The 20513-nt window shown below is 36.5% G+C and overlaps 1 protein-coding gene across 1 annotated transcript; it reads right to left on the reverse strand.

Moving 5' to 3' along the window:
- Positions 1–228: 228 nt before the first annotated feature.
- Positions 229–2470, reverse strand: LOC131639665 (uncharacterized). The gene is made up of 2 exons (XM_058910145.1): positions 930–2470; positions 229–781 (listed from the first exon to the last, which is right to left on the reverse strand). Exons 1-2 carry the CDS (start codon positions 2468–2470, stop codon positions 229–231), a joined length of 2094 nt encoding a protein of 697 aa, XP_058766128.1.
- Between the last annotated feature and the right edge of the window lie 18043 nt (positions 2471–20513).

The following is a 20513-nucleotide window of genomic DNA, read 5'->3' on the forward strand; positions in this document are numbered from 1 at the left end:
ACTCTGACACTGACACCGAGACACGGACACGCTGACACCGATAATTTCAAAAACATAGGACACCGACACCGATATATATTATTATAATTAAAATATTTATTCCAAAATATATAATATAATTCAAATATAAAAAATACTTAATATAAAATTTATTGTCTTTCATCCAAAGTAATACTTTTACTAGAAAAAAAACACTAACAATTAAAATATATTAAGGCATTTAACCCTCTAATTGATCACCATCATTGAAAATTCATTCTCTAACTCAGGTTCATCTAAAGAAAGATTAGCAACTTCAAGAATTCTGCAATCATCAAGTGATCCAAAATTGTCTCCGGCAATATCCCACATTTTAGTTTCCTCTTGCTTATATTGTGGACTATTCCTTGAAAGCAATCGAAGGTTGCTATGAACAAATACTAAATCTTCTGCCCTTTGTGGTGCCATCTTGTTTCTCTTTAGTGAATGTATAAATGAATATGTACTCCAATTCCTTTCACTACAAGAAGATGAACACAGTTGCGTAAGTAGCTTAAGGGCAACCTTTTGAAGTATTGGAGCATGAACGCCATGAACTAGCCACCAAGTTTTTGGATCCATTAAACCCATATCATTTAATGAATCAATGTCAGCAAAACCTTCTCTTCCATCTGAGAAGTTGACAAACTCTACATTCACTTTCCTCCTTTCATCGGCATCAGGAAAAAGCCTTTTAAAGCATTTTCCTCTTTCATGAGTGAGCTCCTTATCTTGATGTGGACAAACTCGATTAGGATCTTCACTAAGCCATTAATGACTATAATACCTACAATTTAATATATAATATATACGCACACAATGAATATGAATATACTCAATCTTAAAATAAATATAAACAAACATTTTTTTAAATTAATATTTAATAATAATAATAATAATCAATAAATAACCTTGGATTTAAGGAATGAGCTAAACAATGAAGAGGTCTGCTACTCTTTGTCCAACGAGAAATCAATATCGAGTGCACAATCTCATGAAAGGTTGATTGTTCATTTTCCGCCTTTCTTTCATATTTATATATAGCCTTCCTCACTTCTTCAATCATTGAATCCCACATTTCATATATTAGGTGGAGACATGAAGCTTCTGTATCAGTTCTTCTAAGAACATCATAGATAGGACTAGTGAAAGAAATAATATAATTAACCCGATCCCACCAATTATCATCTAACAAAGTTTCCTTCACAAATTTAGCCTTTTCAACATCATATTTTTTATAAGAAAACCATTGCTCACTAATCACCATATTATGAAGATCTCTCTTCAATAATTTAAACCTTCTGAGCATTACAGTAGTATAGGCAAATCTTGTTGGAGCGATAGAGAGAAATTTTAAGGAATTGAATGAAATAAAAATCGATAATCTCATGGAATGACACATTACAAACTTTTTTATAAAAATTGCATCTTCTGCAATTTTTGTGATCCATGAACACTCTTTGTAAACATCATTGTTTCTTTCAATATCCTTAGCTGCACAAATATTTTTGAAAGCAAGATTTAATGTGTGGACAACACACGGAGTCCAAAAAATAGAAGGAAACTCAGCCTCAATTATTAAACCAGCTGCCTTACAAACTGTTGCATTGTCTGTCACTATTTGCACGACATTTGAAGGTCCGACCTCCATGATGACCTCCCTCATTTTTTTTGCAATGAATTCCTTATCTTTTATCCCATTTGAACAATCTATTGCCTTTAAAAACATAGGACCACTCTCTGTGACAACCATGAAATTAATAAGAGGTCTTCTTTGTGGGTCACTCCATCCATCACTAACAATTGTCACACCCTTTTGGTTCCATGAATTTTTAATTGGTTGCAATAAATTCTCCACGTGTTGCCTCTCTTTTATAAGCAATGTTGTTCTTAATTTATTATAACCAGGAGGTTGGTAACCAGGAATACTACTGTTAGCAGCAATGGATAATGCCCTCCTAAAATGAGGATTTCTTGCTAAATGAAATGGTAGTCCGGCAAAGTAAAACATCCTAGTAATTTCAGAATCGAGTGTTTCTCTAGCTTGCGTATTAAAAGAACCTTCTATTGTTGATGCATTTCTTTCTTTTTTTGGATTAGCACCAACAATATTTTGACCTTCACTAGAATTAGGAGGCAAAGAGACAAATTTTCGTTTAGACTTCTCCTCCTTAGATTTAGCTTCATTGTCCATCTTCTTCAATTCTATAAGTTTTGCGGTTGTTATCTTCACACAAGATCTAACTCCCTTTCCCGAAATCTTCAACAAATGTGATCTTAATGTAGTATATGATCCATTAAAAACAATGTCACAAAGATTACATTTTATTTCAAAATTTCCTCCTCCATTACCACTAAAACTCTTTATTTTTGTAACATACTTCCATAAAGGTCTTGTTTCATCAGCTTTTTCTTTGTCAGGATTAGAAGGACTAGAATGAGAAGTACTCATCTCTACACAAATTTATTAAAAGGCTTAATTGCAATTTTGGTCCCTCTATTATCCATTTTTTTGAGTTTTGGTCCCTCTATTTTAAAATCCGGAATTTTAGTCCCTTTATTTTAGTTTTTTGAGGATTTTGGTCCCCTTGCAAATTCGAAGGCAATTTTTAATGAAATGGAACTCACATTGATTACATGTTAAACATAAATCTTAAATAAAATTAGTTTTTTGAACATTTCAATGCTGAACTGACACGGACACATCATCAATGTGAAGGTCATTTCATTTAAAATTGCCTTTGAATTTGCAGGGGGACCAAAATCCTCAAAAAACTAAAACATAGGGACTAAAATTCCGGATTTTAAAATAGGGGGACCAAAACCCAAAAAAATGGATAATAGGGGGACTAAAATTGCAATTAAGCCTTATTAAAATTATTATAATAGTAATCATTCAAAACAAAACAAAAAAGTATAAGAAATTATAATTAGATAATTATTATAAATATTAGAACCATCACGTTTACAACTTCACACATAAAAATTACTAATACAAGTACTATTTACCTACTATCAGTACCACACTATAAATAAATCACTTTTTGTACTACTACCTCTTAAGTTAATATAATTTTAAAAAGTACAATTTTTTAACTTTTGACTGCTTTAGCACATGGGTTATCTTATCCTACAAAGAAAAATCATAATTTATGACAACTTGCAGCACTTAGCTTTTACACATAGCTATTAGATTTACACAACTTTCAATATTTGTTTTTATACATTACACATTGTTCTATACTAAAGGATACATTACTTAGTAAACACATAAAAAGCAGAATAACATTATAGAAGCATCAGTTGAGTTCACAACTTCAGAGTTACACATTAAGAGCAGAAGAAAAACGCAGTTGTAAATAACATACATATAGAAGAAAAGCATCCGAAGATTAGTTAAATAACTTAAATATTCATATAACCTTTTGGAAGATTGAAGAAAAATAAAGAGATTCAACTAAAGATAAAGATGTCGGCAACGGTAAGTTAGTATAAGGTTTTGCAGAAGAAAGTTCTTTCTAAGAAGAATATGAATAGGGTTAACTAATATTCCATCCCTTATATAATATTTAGGTTTAAAATTTTATTTTATTTTATTTCAATAGAAAAAGATCTGAATATTAAATTTGATTTTATGTAAAAATAAAATATTTTTAAGATTTAGAAATTTTAGGTTTACAAAAAAAAAATTAATTCAACTTTGCGTGTCTTTCCCGTGTCCGGCCGTGTCTTGGCCGTGTCTTCTAATTTTTTTTCTTTTTTTTCGGGACACCTCAAAAAACGGTCTGACATGTGTCGTACCGGTGTCAGACGTGTGTCAAACACCAACACGTGTCGGACACGCAAACCAATTGCAGTGTCCGTGCTTCATAGACAGTCACACTTAAGGACATGTACATGTTGTTGGGGTCTCCCGATTAATGGTAAGACGATAAATGACTCAGTTCAACAAGCCAATGTCCAATGCGAGCAAATTTTGGAGAGAGATATGGTAGAAGAATGGTCAAGGTCGAGATCAAGAGGTCAAAGTATTAATCTAAATGACCTTAAAGAGTATTATGGCTCAATGAATTTAAATGAAAATTCGACTGAGGTTGAAATAATACTTAAAACTAGATGTTATATTATATATGAGTACATGCAAACAAGGGTGCCACAATTGATAATAAAATAAACATTATCCATCACTGTCATGCATTTACTGGGGAATAATCCTTCAATAACTCATCAACCTCATGTTTACACAGCGGAATAAATTATCAAAATAGCATTTCATCATCAATACCACAAATCCTCAAAATTAAATTAAAACAAAACAGAGTTATCAAATTAATTTAAAAACATAATGTTCCCCAGTGTTACATCTATCAGAGCATGACACTTGACGCTAACTAAACAAAGACTCATTAGCTCATCCTCACCAAGTCGAAGCCGATATCCTCAATCTAAAAAATAGTGTAAGGGTGAGTCTCATTCGCAATTAACAAATATTATTGCATTATAAATAACAACACATCAATATTTTTATTATTCACCCAATTCAGCTATATTCAGAAAATCCATCATCACACATAACACATAATACCAATCATAACAATGAAGTACATTCAGTCATGTCATCAAATTCATGCATATGAATGCAACTGACTCTATGCATGTGGTACCAAACATCATCAATGGGAGTAACCCACCGACCGATCCAACATCGTCAAGATACGGCCCTGCCAGCACAAATTCAACACAATGGGAATTATGCCCTTCACTGAATCCCCTCATCATTAGGATTCAACCCTCAACAAATGACTATGAAATGAATGCAACATACACAACATACTTATATCATCATCATCATTAAGTATGTTCATATGTATATTAGCATCATTCAATATAATTCAAATCATCATTAAACACAAGATCAAATCACAAGGTTCATCATTCTCAAAACAGCGCTCAAAACAGGCCTACAGATCAAAAGTTACGCATCATTGAACTTTCGAAGCAAAAACACAAAAACAGAAAATTTAACACACAGCAGCCATACGCGTATGACCTAACCCATACGCGTATTGCCCTTCACCATACGCGTATCATACGCGTTTCACCAGAGCCAAAATTGCCCAGAAAGTATCCCATACGCGTATCGGCCTCTTCATACGCGTATCAGCAGAACCTAAATCTTCCTTAAAAATTTCTCATACGCGTATGGCCACTCTCATACGCTCCTCATACGCAATTCACCAGAACTTGGTTTTTGGGACAGGGCAGCCGCATATCATACGCGTATCGCCTCTGGGGATTGTCCCTCATATGCGTATGGCCTCATCCCATACGCGTATGACACTGTTCCATACGCGAAACACCAGTAATTTTCCAAAAACCTGCAATTTCGTACCAGTCCAATTCTCACTCGTTTTTACTCCTATCAGTCCATGATTTTGAGTCTAAAACAGTCCTTTTCACACTTTCATTCATAGGATTCATTCATACTTATCAGACTATCATCTTATATCAATTTATACACCAAACACCAAATTTCTAATCAATTCTTTAGAACCCCAAAACCTAACTCTGACATATAATCAAATTGACCCAAACAACACAACCAATCATGCACTATCATTCATAATTACGATAAGAGATGATAATTGGAAGAGTCCCCCTTACCTTAGCCAAATTCTTGATTTTGGTCTCTTCCTCTTCTGTTCCTCTTTACGTTCCTCAACTCTTTTCTTCAACTTCTCCTTTTTCACGTTCCCACTCTTTTTCCTTATTCCCTTTATTTTATGAAAAGATAAAATAATTAGTAATGGGCTTACTCACTTAGCACTCCCACACTACTAATCTCATCATCCGGCCCAATGGCCCTTAATCCATAATTCTCCAATAATCCCAATTTAAAATACTGATATTAATTAATTAATTTAAAAAAATTCAATTAAATTAATAAATCAAAATTTATGGGGTGTTACAACTCCCCCCACTAAAAGAGTTTTCGTCCTCGAAAACATACCTCAAGTAAAGAGTTCCGGATAGGAATCCTTCATCTGGCTTTCTAGCTCCCAGGTAACATTCCCATCAGCTGGTCCTCCCCAAGCCACTCTGACCAAAGCTATCTCTTTGCCATGTAACTGCTTCAGCTTTCGATCTTCAATCCTCACGGGTAAAGCTTCAACGGTTAAGTTATCTTTCACCTGTACATCATCTATCTGGATCACATGAGACGGATCCGTGACGTATCTCCTCAACTGAGACACATGAAATACATCATGCAAATTCGCAAGCATCGGCGGTAAAGCAATACGATAGGCAACTTCGCCTACTCGTTCTGAAATCTGAAACGGTCCAATAAAACGCAGAGTCAACTTCTTTGACTTCAAATCCCGACCAATACCCGTCATAGGAGTAACCCTCATTAACACATGATCTCCCTCTTGAAACTCAAGTGTCCTTCTCCTCTTGTCATGGTAACTCTTCTGACGACTCTGAGAAGCTTTCATCTTCTCTTGAATCATCTTAATCTTCTCCGTAGTCTGTTGTACAATTTTTGGTCCGATCACAGCACTCTCACCAGATTCGTACCAACACAACGGTGTTCTACATCTCCTACCATACAAAGCCTCAAACGGAGCCATACCAATGCTCGAATGAAAACTGTTGTTGTAGGAAAATTCAATCAAAGGCAGATAACTATCCCAAGCATCTCCTTTTTCTAGCATACAAGCACACAACAAATCCTCCAACGATTGAATCGTCCTCTCAGTCTGTCCATCCGCCTGCGGATGATAAGCAAAACTTAATCTCAGCTTAGTACCCAAAGCCTTCTGCAAATCTTCCCAGAACTTTAACGTAAATCTCGGATCCCTGTCAGACACGATACTCGAAGGAATACCATGTAGACTAACTATCTTCTCAATATATAACTGAGCCAGCTTCACCATCGAATAATCCATTCTTACTGGTATAAAATGTGCAGACTTCGTCAACCTGTCCACAACAACCCATATAGCTTCACAATTCTTAACAGTTCTCGGCAAACCAGAAACAAAATCCATTGATATGCTATCCCACTTCCACTCAGGAATAAACATTGGTTGCATAAACCCAGATGGCTTCTGATGCTCAATTTTTGACTTCTGACACGTCAAATAAGAATACACAAACTCAACAATATCTTTCTTCATTCCAGGCCACCAAAACAGCTTTTTCAAATCATAATACATCTTGGTAGCACCAGGATGAATACTTAATCCACTACGGTGTCCTTCCTCCAGGATACTCTTCCGAAGCTCAACAACATCAGGAACACAAACTCGATCACCAAACCTCAATATACCATTCTCGTCGATTCTGAATTCACCGCCTTTACCTTGGTTAATCAAAGTCATCTTATCAATCAACTCAACATCAGTTTTCTGACCTTCTCTAATCTCTTCAAGAATACCACTAGTCAGCTTTCGCATACCCAATTTAACACTATTAGGAGTATCTTCACACACCAAACTCAAGTCTCTGAATTGTTCAATCAAATCCAATTCCTTCACCATTAGCATAGACATGTGCAAAGGCTTCCTACTCAACGCATCAGCAACAACGTTTGCCTTACCAGGATGGTAATTCAAACCAAAACCATAATCCTTAAGAAATTCCAACCACCTCCTCTGTCTCATATTAAGCTCTTTCTGATCGAAGAGATACTTCAGACTCTTATGATCGCTAAACACTTCGAATCTCGAGCCATACAAATAATGTCGCCACAACTTCAAAACGAAGACCACAGCTGCTAACTCTAAATCATGAGTCAGATAATTCCTTTCATGCACTTTGAGTTGCCTCGACGCATAAGTGACCACTTGTTGATTCTGCATCAATACACCACCTAAACCCATCAGTGACGCATCACAATAAACCATAAACGATTCTGTCGGATTCAGAAAAATCAAGATAGGAGCACTTGTCAACCTCTTCTTCAACCCTTGGAATCCTTCTTCACATTTTGAATCCCAAATAAAAGCCCGACCTTTCCTGGTCAATTTAGTTAACGGCAGTGCTAACTTTGAAAAGCCTTCTATAAACTTCCTGTAGTAACCTGCAAGACCAAGAAAACTACGAATTTCCGACACTGATTTCGGAGCTTCCCACTGAGATATCGCTTCTATTTTGTAGGATCAACAGCAATACCATTCTTAGAAATCACATGTCCAAGAAAACTAACTTCTTCCAACCAAAATTCACACTTCGACAATTTGGCAAAAAGTTTCTTCTCTCTTAACAGCTCTAACACAGTTCTGAGATGTCCCGCATGTTCTTCCTCATTCTTTGAATATATCAGGATATCATCTATAAACACCACCACGAACTTATCGAGATAAGGATGGAAGATCCTATTCATATACTCCATAAAAACACCAGGTGCATTAGTAACTCCAAACGGCATTACCGAATACTCATAATGTCCATATCTCGTTCTAAAGGCAATCTTCTGAATATCGTCATCTTTCACACGAATTTGGTGATACCCAGACCTCAGATCAATCTTACTAAATACCCACGCTCCAACTAGCTGTTCTATTAAATCATCAATCCTCGGTAGTGGATACCGATTCTTGATAGTAACCTTGTTCAATTATCTGTAATCTACACACATCCTCATCGAATCCTCTTTCTTCTTTACTAGCAACACTGGCGCACCCCACGGAGAAACACTCGGACGAATGAATTTCTTCTCAAGCAATTCTTCCAACTGTTTCTTTAGTTCAGCCAACTTAGACGGCAACATACGATACGGTTCCATCGACACTGGACTAGTTCCCGGAATCAAATCAATAGCAAATTCCACTTCTCTTTCTGGTGGCAATTCGTTCACATCTTACAGAAAAACTTCTGGAAAATCACATACCACTGGTAGTTCACTACTTGCCGATTTCTCCTTCAAGTCCATCGGCGCAAATAACATAAAAACTGTTGCACCATCTCCGACAGCCTCATTCATTTGTCTAGCAGTCATCGCCAGATCATCAGCATTAATAGCCTCATGAGACAATACTATCTTCGTAAAACAGTTGATATGAACACGGTTAAACTCTAACCAGTTCATCCCCAGGATTACATCAAGTTGTTTAAACGGAAGGCACACTAAGTCCATTCCGAATTCTCTACCAAAAATATCAACCGGACAATTCAAACAAGCAGATGAAGTAGTTACTGAACCCGACGCAGGAGTGTCAATAACCATGCTTCCATTTATGTTAGATATTTCTAAATTCAGACTCTTAGCACAATCCAACGAAATAAAAGAGTGAGTCGCTCCAGTATCTGTAATTGCAACTAAAGGTGTGCCATGAATAAAACACGCACCTTTAATCAATCGATCCTCTGGAGTAGTCTCTGACCTAGTCAAAGTAAAAACCTTTCCTCCCGATTGGTTCTTCTTTGGCTTAGTACAATTCGGACTAATATGACCTTCTTCATCATAGTTGTAGCAAGTCACAACCCTCTTCATACAGTTAGCAGCAACATGACCCAATTTATCACACTTAAAACATTTCTTCTGATCAAGCTTACATTCATTCCTACGGTGCCCAATTTCGCCACAGTTGTAGCACCTGACAAAAGCACTGGAGTCTCCCCTGCTAGGCTTTTTCCCATCCACAGCTTTACCTCTACCGTACGACTTACCCCTATCCATAGGCTTCTTACCCTTTCTGTCAACTAACTCGCGAGAGTGAGATGACTTCAGCTTAATGTTATCCTCTTCGAAGAATCTGCTACAGTCCACTAAATCAAAAAATCGCCGAATCCTCTGATACCTAATACCTTGCTTGATCTCATCACGAAGACCATTCTCAAATTTGATACACTTTGAGAACTCACTAGCTTCATCATTGTTGTAGTGAACGTAGTACTTCGCCAACTCAACAAACTTCGAAGCATATTCTGGTACCGTCATATTACCTTGAGTCAGCTCCAAGAATTCAATTTCCTTCCTGCCTCGAACGTCCTCAGGGAAGTACCTTCTCAAAAAATCCCTTTTGAACACAACCCAAGAAACATCTACACCATCAGCATCCAGTTCGGCTCTAGTCGCCATCCACCAGCCATTAGCTTCTTCGGACAACATATGCGTACCATACCTCACCTTCAGATTCTCAGCACAATCGATGACTCTGAAAATCCTCTCGATCTCTTTTAGCCATTTCTGAGCACCTTCAGGATCATGCGTGCCCTTTAACAATGGAGGATTGTTCCTCTGAAAATTCCCCAATTGCTTGTCAGCACCAATCCCTGCTCCTCCGGCATTTCCTCCCAGCACACCAACAATCATGCCCAAAGCCTCGGCGATAGCATCATCGTTTCTTCCACCTCTTCCAGCCATTGCTCTGCTTATATCATAAACAATTTAATCAGAACAAAAGTATCGACAAGTTAACTCGTACTAGTCGCATACACATGAAAGACTGACACTAAGACTCTGGTCACAACGACCGACTATGCTCTGATACCACTATTGTAACACCCTTCTAAACCCCGCGATAATTAATAATTAAATCAGAGTACATGCAAACAAGGGTGCCACAATTGATAATAAAATAAACATTATCCGTCACTGTCATGCATTTACTAGGGAATAATCCTTTAATAACTCATCAACCTCATGTTTACACAGTAGAATAAATAATCAAAATAGCATTTCATCATCAATACCATAAATCCTCAAAATTAAATTAAAACAAAACAGAGTTATCAAATTAATTTCAAAACATAATGTTCCCCAGTGTTACATCTATCAGAGCATGACACCTGACGCTAACTAAACGAAGACTCGTGAGCTAATCCTCACCAAGTCGAAGCCGCTATCCTCAATCTAAAAAATATAGTGTAAGGGTGAGTCTCATTCGCAATTAACAAATATTATTGCATTATAAATAACAACACATCAATAGTTATATTATTCACCCAATTCAGCTATATTAAGATAATCCATCATCACACATAACACATACTACCAATCATAACAATGAAGTACATTCAGTCATGTCATCAAATTCATGTATATGGATGCAATTGACTCTATGCATGTGGTACCAAACATCATCAATGGGAATAACCCACCGACCGATCCAACATCGTCAAGATACAGCCCTGCCAGCACAAATTCCACACAATGGGAATTATGCCCTTCACTGAATCCCCTCATCATTAGGATTCAGCCCTCAACAAAGGATTATGAAATGAATGCAACATACACAACATACTTATATCATCATCATCATCATCATCATTAAGTATGTTCATATGTATATTAGCATCATTCAATATAATTCAAATCATCATTAAACACAAGATCATACCACAAGGTTCATCATTCTCAAAACTGCGCTCAAAACAGGCCTACAAATCAAAAGTTACGCATCATTGAACTTTCGAAGCAAAAACACAAAAACAGAAAATTTAACACACAACAGCCATACGCATATGACCTAACCCATACGCGTATTACCCTTCACCATACGCATATCATACGCGTTTCACCAGAGCCAAAATTGCCCAGAAAGTATCCTATACGCGTATCGGCCTCTTCATAGGCGTATTAGCAGAACCTAAATCTTCCTTAAAAATTTCTCATACGCGTATGGCCACTCTCATACGCTCCTCATACGCAATTCACCAGAACTTGGTTTTTGGGACAGGGCATCCGCGTATCATACGCGTATCGCCCCTGGGGATTGTCCCTCAAACGCGTATAGCCTCATCCCATACGCGTATGACACTGTTCCATACGCGAAACACCAGTAATTTTCCAAAAAATTGCAATTTCGTACCAGTCCAATTCTCACTCTTTTTACTCCTATCAGTCCACGATTTTGAGTCTAAAACTGTCCTTTTTCACACTTTCATTCATAGGATTCATTCATACTTATCAGACTATCATCTTATATCAATTTATACACCAAACACCCAATTTTTAATCAATTCTTTAGAACCCAAAAACCTAACTCTGACATATAATCAAATTGACCCAAACAACACAACCAATCATGCACTATCATTCATTATTACGATAAGAGATGATAATTGGAAGAGTCTCCCCTTACCTTAGCCAAATTCTTGATTTTGGTCTCTTCCTCTTCTGTTCCTCTTTATGTTCCTCAGCTCTTCTCTTCAACTTCTCCTTTTTCACGTTCCCACTCTTTTTCCTTATTCCCTTTATTTTATGAAAACATAAAATAATTAGTAATGGGCTTACTTACTTAGCACCCCCACACTACTAATCTCACCATCCGGCCCAATGGCCCTTAATCCATAATTCTCCAATAATCCCAATTTAAAATACTGATATTAATTAATTAATTTAAAAAATTCAATTAAATTAATAAATCAATATTTATGGGGTGTTACAGTTACCAAACCTCAAACACCCAACCCCAAGACAATTACATGTAGGACTCCCAAACACAATTACAAGAATCAATACCACACAACCAGCAAACCTATGACCCCACCACAAGAGACGTTAGCCCAAATATAGGCCCCATTGACGAACATGACCCACGCAAACCAACATATTCACAGTAGGAAACATATGGCTTCCAAACACCTCAAGAACCATTCCCTCTCAACCACCCCATATCAACGCCCCAAAACTACCAACCAAACATGCAACCCGTACCATCACTAACACGACCAAACTATGAGAACATACACAACCGAATTTTTCTCATCGATTTGGATATGGACATTTTGGAAGAATTCATGGACTTTGATCGCATTGAAATCTCAGGGCCATCTACCCAAGAACTCCATGGAAGAATTGTAACTTTATTTGCAATATGTAATGATATTTTATATTAAATGACATTATTTTTAAAATTTAATAAAATTTTAAAAAAATGGGCCTAACACTCATGACCCACACTGTATGGCGCATGCACTTTAGCAGATAAGTGCATGTGCCACCCCCCATGGCGCCATAACACAACATGTGTCACCCCCATGGCGCATACATGCAAATTTAAGTGTATGTGCCACCCTCCATGGCGCATCCTCTTTGGGGCAGATGGTTTTTTAAAACCTGGCTAGTTGGTTAATTAATTTGGAAACTTGGTAATTTTGCTAAAAAACCTAGTTATTGATGAAATTTTTTCCATTTTTAAAGTATATTTTTTTCTTTAGACTTTTAAAAAGTTTTTTAAAAATATTTGTTAATATTTTTCATAAATAATTAGCATTAAGCACTACCTTTTTAACTATAAATTATAAAAATATTAAAAATTTCTCAACATTAGCACTTCTTTATATTTTCTTATAATTTTCTTATAGTGTAGTATTGTAAAAAACTTATTGAAACTTATATATCAACCAAATCCCCATATTTTCATGGTAGATATATATCAAAGTTTCATAAGTTTAAATGAGTGGTCTCAAGATAGTTAAAATTATATTAATGTGTTAATGATCTTGTTTAGTCTTATGGATCAAATAATCAAACTTCTCCTCTCGATCCTTCTTCTAATTATCTAAGATCACATACTTACGCATTCGAAGAGTGGAACTTAATAAGTTATATAATCAGACTTACATTTTGATCCTTCATTTGACTGTGCCTCTTAGGTGACATAATCTGACTTCACCTTTTGGTCATTTGTCCGATTATTTAAGATTACGTAAATTTGAATGTTAGGTAGTCATTAGGATGTTATTGCGCCTCACTAGTCTTCTATAAAAAAAAAGATTATGCAAACTACGTAATTACAAGAATGAAATAAAATAAGATCAAAATAAATATGTTTACCCAATAACAATGATAAATACCATAGTTTTTATAAAAATAATTTTATAAAAAGAAGGACTATTCAGACATGATTAAGAATAATATTACGGGGATACATAAAAGTTCAAAGTATATACAATTAAAGAAATAACTTAAAAAGAATTAATAAGATATTAGTTTGAAGTGTTGCAAGAACTATAACAATGACAAGAATAAGTAACAAAAAAATGAATCATTTCTAAGTTGCAACAAATAAAAATAAGAAAATGAGATACATATTCTAAGATTTACATGTCTTGTAAATAGTTCAGGAATCATAAGTTCAAAATAAAGTCGAGGCAGACGCATAATGTTGCTTTTTAAGACGACAATTTCAAAAGATGGAATGAAACGCATGTTTCCCAACACAGACTAGCTCAGTTGCTTATTAATGGGTCTGTTTGTGCTCCAATTGTTGAGATTATTCATTTTTTTCACACTTGGCAATATGATGGTGTTGCCCAACAACACCATCCGACTTTATTTCTTGTTGTTTTTTTTTTCATTTTCGATTTTCTGTTCAACTCGACCCTATGCATCCCACAATTTTTCCATATATTGTCTTATGCCAGACTTTTCCCTTAAAAAGTTTTTATAATTTACGTTTTGCTCATAAAAGTCAAAATCAAAGAAAGTATAATGATAAGTTCATCAAATTAAACTAATAATACTAACTTATTATGAAATTCAAGTGTTAAAAAAAAGAGGCTATTTTAGGTGTCATCACTAACTAACTATAATTTGACCATTGTTTGTATAATCTCCATATTTATTGTCATGACTTGTGTTATTTTCCAAAACTAGAAATGAAAGGACTAACAGCGGTGATGATGGATCACAACTTTTGGTGCGGTGGAAGGGGGTCCTACAAGGATAACACTCAAACGCTTAAATAAATATGTAAAGAAGAATAGTGAAAATGAAATGGAATTTGAAATCTTGTTGCCTCAATTTGGCGTCTTCTCTCTATATATAGAAGGAAATAACGAATTAACTATTTGTTACCCGTAATTTATGGAGAGTGGTTGGATGCACTTTTAGTTGAGATCTCTTGTGATCATTAAGATGATCATCTTTGTGTATTGGGAAGATTCTGGAAGGAGTATGACCCCTTCCTAGTGGTTATTTGGGGCCAATGTGGCCGGCCTAGAATAGTTTCCCCCTTAAGCCTTTGTTGATGTATAGGTTGGTGGGGACTTAATACAATAGGCTCAGATGCCGACCATCGCTTGATCACTTTAAGACAAATAGAAGAGAAGCTTTTTAGTTTCTTTTTAGAGAATATTTCATTTACACACCATATTTTAAATGTCTTTTCAGAGGTATCATCGTTACGATTATTGGGAACATAAACTCTTGAGTGTTGCATGCAAACAATTAGATGTGTTTAGGGAAGTCCTTTTGCATGCAAGATTATAATCTCCTTTAGAAAGGTAAGTGCAATACGAGAAAGAAATCAAATAAAAGTATTAACAAGTCCTAAAAGGACACTTCATCTTCTTAGATGTATCATATTTACTCTTCCATTGTTCCTGCTTTTGATTAAGCAAGTTGTCTTGACGGTGCTTTTACGAAAATTACTTTGTATTCTGATTGAGGAATTTTGAGTCATATTAAGGATGAAGGAATATATGACAAGTATGACACTTGTGCAATTCTTTTTTATGAATTTTCATTTTCTATCAAGGGTCTTTGTATCCCATTCATTGTCTTTGAGATAAAGGTTCTGAAATATTTAGTAATGGTTACTTCACAACTCCATCACAGGTGTTGGGCATATATGAAAGTTTACTAGTATTGACGTGAACATTTGAATAAAGAGCCTTCTGTGGTCTTTTTCTTTCATCATTTCAAATATCGTTATGATCTGATGATCGGTAAATTAGCAAGTGTACGATTCTGCCAATGTAGTAATAATGGGAAATCCCAAAATATCGATCTCAAGGACTGTGCAGTGATATAAAGTTATCATTTCAGTTCAGTTAAACTAAAGCCTTGGGGGTTTTGGTTTGGAGAATTATAAAATAACAATAAGTAAATAAAAGGTTGGTTTTTGACAAATATGAGTAACATGTCAGGGTAGGTGTGTGCATTAACATGTAACAACTCTGAATCCTTATTTCAATAACAAATTCTAAATGATCAATTACCGATTCTTAAGGGTGTTTACTCCTAAGTCCTTAGTGGGCAGACCTTTAAACATTCAATCCTAATTCCAATGTCCTTCGAAATTAGTGATGAAATTAAGAATTAGCATGATCAAGAATATTATGGTTACTGTAGGGTATCCCTAGTCCTAGGTGATATCTACTATAGCGGTAATTCGTTCGGTATTCATATGACATGAAGAGTTTTCGCGATACACTTTAAACCTGAGCTCCCCTTTCGAATACCTCTCTAACTATGTTTTGTACTTAAGTGTCTTCTTCCGATTTTCCTTTTTTTCATTCAGATAATCAAATTAAGGCAATGGAAATTTATGATAATTATCACATGCACAAGACTAATTAAGAATTTTTGTTTAGACACCGAATATGCCACTATTGATACAATTAGTTATCGATGAAATTTTCAAAACTTTTTGGTTTATATGTTGTCCTTAACGACGTTTGGGGATCAACCCCCTTTGGGCTAAATAATTGGTTGAGGGTTACCCAACTTAGCAGGCCGGTTGTCTTTTACCGTCTTTTCATCATTTGGTGCCAAATTTTTTATTTCCAAACCAGTCATACATGCATGTGAATCTAGAGTATGCCAGACTGTCAAAATAAACTACTCAATGAGTACTTCTTAGGATACAAGCACTATGGTACAAATCTACACATTAGACTCGTATCTCTTTTTAGGAAACCAAGGGTGTTCCAACAAACCCCATTTCTGTCACATTATTCCGAACTTCATACCCTCAAACAACCATCCTTTCATCTCTATATACTATTCCAGACCGCTTTTGAGATAAAAAACTTTTATGAAAAACTAAAATTTTTTGTCAAATTTGGGAAGAGCTCAATGTGTGGTTTTACACCATATAACAACAACATAAAAAGAAAAATGCAAAGAGTAAACCCCCAAGCTTGAACTAAACATTGGCCCTAATATTTCAAAACAAACCGAAAGGGGTGACTCACAGAGGGTAATGCAACACCAACTACCGCTTCCTAGCTTTCACCAAAAAGACCCCTTTTTATTACCTGAAAACAAAACAAAACAAAACATTAAAAGCGTGGGTTACCTCCCACGAAGCGCTTCGTTTAACGTTGTATGGCTCGATGTTAAGTGCCAAATTGTAGTTATTTTGTGTATGTAAATAGTGGCACTTATCAATGCTTTTTGTTAATACCGTTTGAATAATCCCCCGTTTTTGTGTAATTACGTTTACTTTACGAATACTTGTATTTTCATACACTTTTATACCGTTTGATAGTTTTGTTGTATTTTTGTAGGTATTCTTGCGTTTTTGGAGCCTGGAGGAATAAAGTGTCGAAGACACGGCTGCGAGAGCAAAGAGGAAATAATTCTGCTGTTCTGGTGCAGGGCGCTTCGCGCGCTGTAGGGCGCGTCGCGCCCTCTTTGAGTTTGAAGAACATAGTCTGGCAGAAGTTAGGGCGCGTCGCGCCGGATTAGGGCGCGTCGCGCGCTAGGGCGGTTTGGTAAATTTATACAGGGCGCGTCGCACCGAAGTAGGGCGCGTCGCGCCCACTGCGAAACTCAGTTTTGTATAAATAGTTAATAACAGATTTTTTAGGTTTTTTATCACCTCTTCTTGACAAGTTGAGCTCTGATCCTTTTTTGGTAGTTTAGAGGCTTAGGAAACACCATTGGGTGCGACGTCATGTGGATTGATCATGGATCTGACTCGATTTCATTGTACCGGTGAGATCTTTCCGGTTCATCTTCTCTCTTCCCTTTGTTTCATTCCAATGGTGGGTGTTGTATGTATGTTTCTACTCTTATTGTATGTATATTTGTGGATCTTGGGATCGTTTATATATTCGCTTTACAAATCATCATTGTTGTTGTTCTTGATCTTTTTGCTTAAATGCTCTGGATTTGTGTTGTTGCAGACATGGACACCATAGATCTTGATTAGGAATGATAACTGTTAGTTTCTGGGTAGCAGACATGGATTCAGGACTAACAATCGTAGTGGGTATCGAGTCTAATGCCTCCGTGTTGTTTGTGTCGGTGGAGAAATCGCTGATGTGAATAGTACGGTTGAGCTTTCGTCGGTGTTGCAGACATGGGCACCGATGTGGCATCTCGAGTGATGCCCGGTGATGTTGATGCGTATTGTGAGTGTCGAGCGATAGATCTTCAGATTTAAGTATTCGACGGGTAGAACGAAATGCAACTCCATAACTATTTCTCTTAGACTATTGAGATTGTTTATCTGCTTTTATTTACTTTTCCCGCATTTACTTTCCGCACCCAATTCTTGAAACTTAGAACGCGAGATAGTCGAACGGCAGTTCTTCTCACCGATCTCTGTGGACACGATAATTCCCGGATAAATACTTCCAAAACTTTTGTTGCTTGCCGCTTTACCGCTCCAACAAAATGGCGCCGTTGCCGGGGATTGGTTGAGATTAATCGCATTGCGATGATTTTATGTTTTAAGTTTCGTACATATGTCCATAGCGTATATTTTGTGTATAGACTCATACTTGTATTTTCTTATATAGTTATACTTGTTTCGTTTTGTTTGGTAAAATGACTAAACAAGTTGAACTCGGATTAGCTCTTAAATTACATATCTTCACTTTTCAACTTGTTTAGTTAATTTCACCATTCATTTGTAATTTGGTGTTTTTACACATACCTGTATATACTTTTGCTTTTAATTCGTTTATTAAGTGTTTGGGCAGGTCATTTTCTTTAGGTTGCGTTTGAGGCGAAAGCATTGGCGTACCGCGAGGAAGTTTCTTACCATTCGCGAAATAATAAAGGCGTCGAGCTAACGACGTTAAACGAGCGCTTGTTGGGAGGCACCCCAACGGTTTTATTTTTTCTGTTTTTATGTTATTTTTCTGTTTTATTTTGTTGGAAGCGGTATAGCGGCAAGCAACAAAAGATTTGGAAGTATTTATCCGGGAATTATCGTGTCCACAGAGATCGGTGAGAAGAACTGCCGTTCGACTATCTCGCGTTCTAAGTTTCAAGAATTGGGTGCGGAAAGTAAATGCGGGAAAAGTAAATAAAAGCAGATAAACAATCTCAATAGTCTAAGAGAAATAGTTATGGAGTTGCATTTAGTTCTACCCGTCGAATACTTAAATCTGAAGATCTATCGCTCGACACTCACAATACGCATCAACATCACCGGGCATCACTCGAGATGCCACATCGGTGCCCATGTCTGCAACACCGACGAAAGCTCAACCGTACTATTCACATCAGCGATTTCTCCACCGACACAAACAACACGGAGGCATTAGACTCGATACCCACTACGATTGTTAGTCCCGAATCCATGTCTGCAACCCAGAAACTAACAGTTATCATTCCTAATCAAGATCTATGGTGTCCATGTCTGCAACAACACAAATCCAGAGCATTTAAGCAAAAAGATCAAGAACAACAACAATGATGATTTGTAAAGCGAATATATAAACGATCCCAAGATCCACAAATATACATACAATAAGAGTAGAAACATACATACAACACCCACCATTGGAATGAAACAAAGGGAAGAGAGAAGATGAACCGGAAAGATCTCACCGGTACAATGAAATCGAGTCAGATCCATGATCAATCCACATGACGTCGCACCCAATGGTGTTTCCTAAGCCTCTAAACTACCAAAAAAAGGATCAGAGCTCAACTTGTCAAGAAGAGGTGATAAAAAACCTAAAAAATCTGTTATTAACTATTTATACAAAACTGAGTTTCGCAGTGGGCGCGACGCGCCCTACTTCGGTGCGACGCGCCCTGTATAAATTTACCAAACCGCCCTAGCGCGCGACGCGCCCTAATCCGGCGCGACGCGCCCTAACTTCTGCCAGACTATGTTCTTCAAACTCAAAGAGGGCGCGACGCGCCCTACAGCGCGCGAAGCGCCCTGCACCAGAACAGCAGAATTATTTCCTCTTTGCTCTCGCAGCCGTGTCTTCGACACTTTATTCCTCCAGGCTCCAAAAATGCAAGAATACCTACAAAAATACAACAAAACTATCAAACGGTATAAAAGTGTATGAAAATACAAGTATTCGTAAAGTAAACGTAATTACACAAAAACGGGGGATTATTCAAACGGTATTAACAAAAAGCATTGATAAGTGCCACTATTTACATACACAAAATAACTACAATTTGGCACTTAACAACTCTCCCCAACTAGAATCTGTTTGTCCTCAAACAGGGCCAAACACTCAAATCGCAAAATTAAAAATCCAAAGAATCAAGAATCAACAAAGTTTAGAAAAACGAAACAATTGTACGGTTCAAACAAAAACGTACGAACAAAGTAAACACTTACCACTATCCTACAACGAAAACATGAAAATGAAACGATTCCTAAGTACAAAAATCATACAAAACATTCTAAACAAAAACAAGCTCAATCACGAATCACGTCTAGCAAAAACTCATCGGTAGATGAAAAACACAGAAAGGTGAGGACTTTGAACACTCATCCAACAATCTTGCAAACAATAGACAAAATCATGCGTTCATCTAAAAATAGTAT

Source organism: Vicia villosa, unplaced genomic scaffold (genome assembly GCF_029867415.1).
Source record: "Vicia villosa cultivar HV-30 ecotype Madison, WI unplaced genomic scaffold, Vvil1.0 ctg.002729F_1_1, whole genome shotgun sequence".
NCBI classification, from domain to species: Eukaryota; Viridiplantae; Streptophyta; class Magnoliopsida; order Fabales; family Fabaceae; genus Vicia; species Vicia villosa.

Bases quoted from the DNA above. Each gene is read 5' to 3' on its own strand.
- LOC131639665 (XM_058910145.1), bottom strand. From the start codon at position 2,470: ATGAGTACTTCTCATTCTAGTCCTTCTAATCCTGACAAAGAAAAAGCT. The intron at 782-929 runs GTTATTTATTGA...TTAATGGCTTAG, and splicing joins GCTCATTCCTTAAATCCAAG to TGAAGATCCTAATCGAGTTT.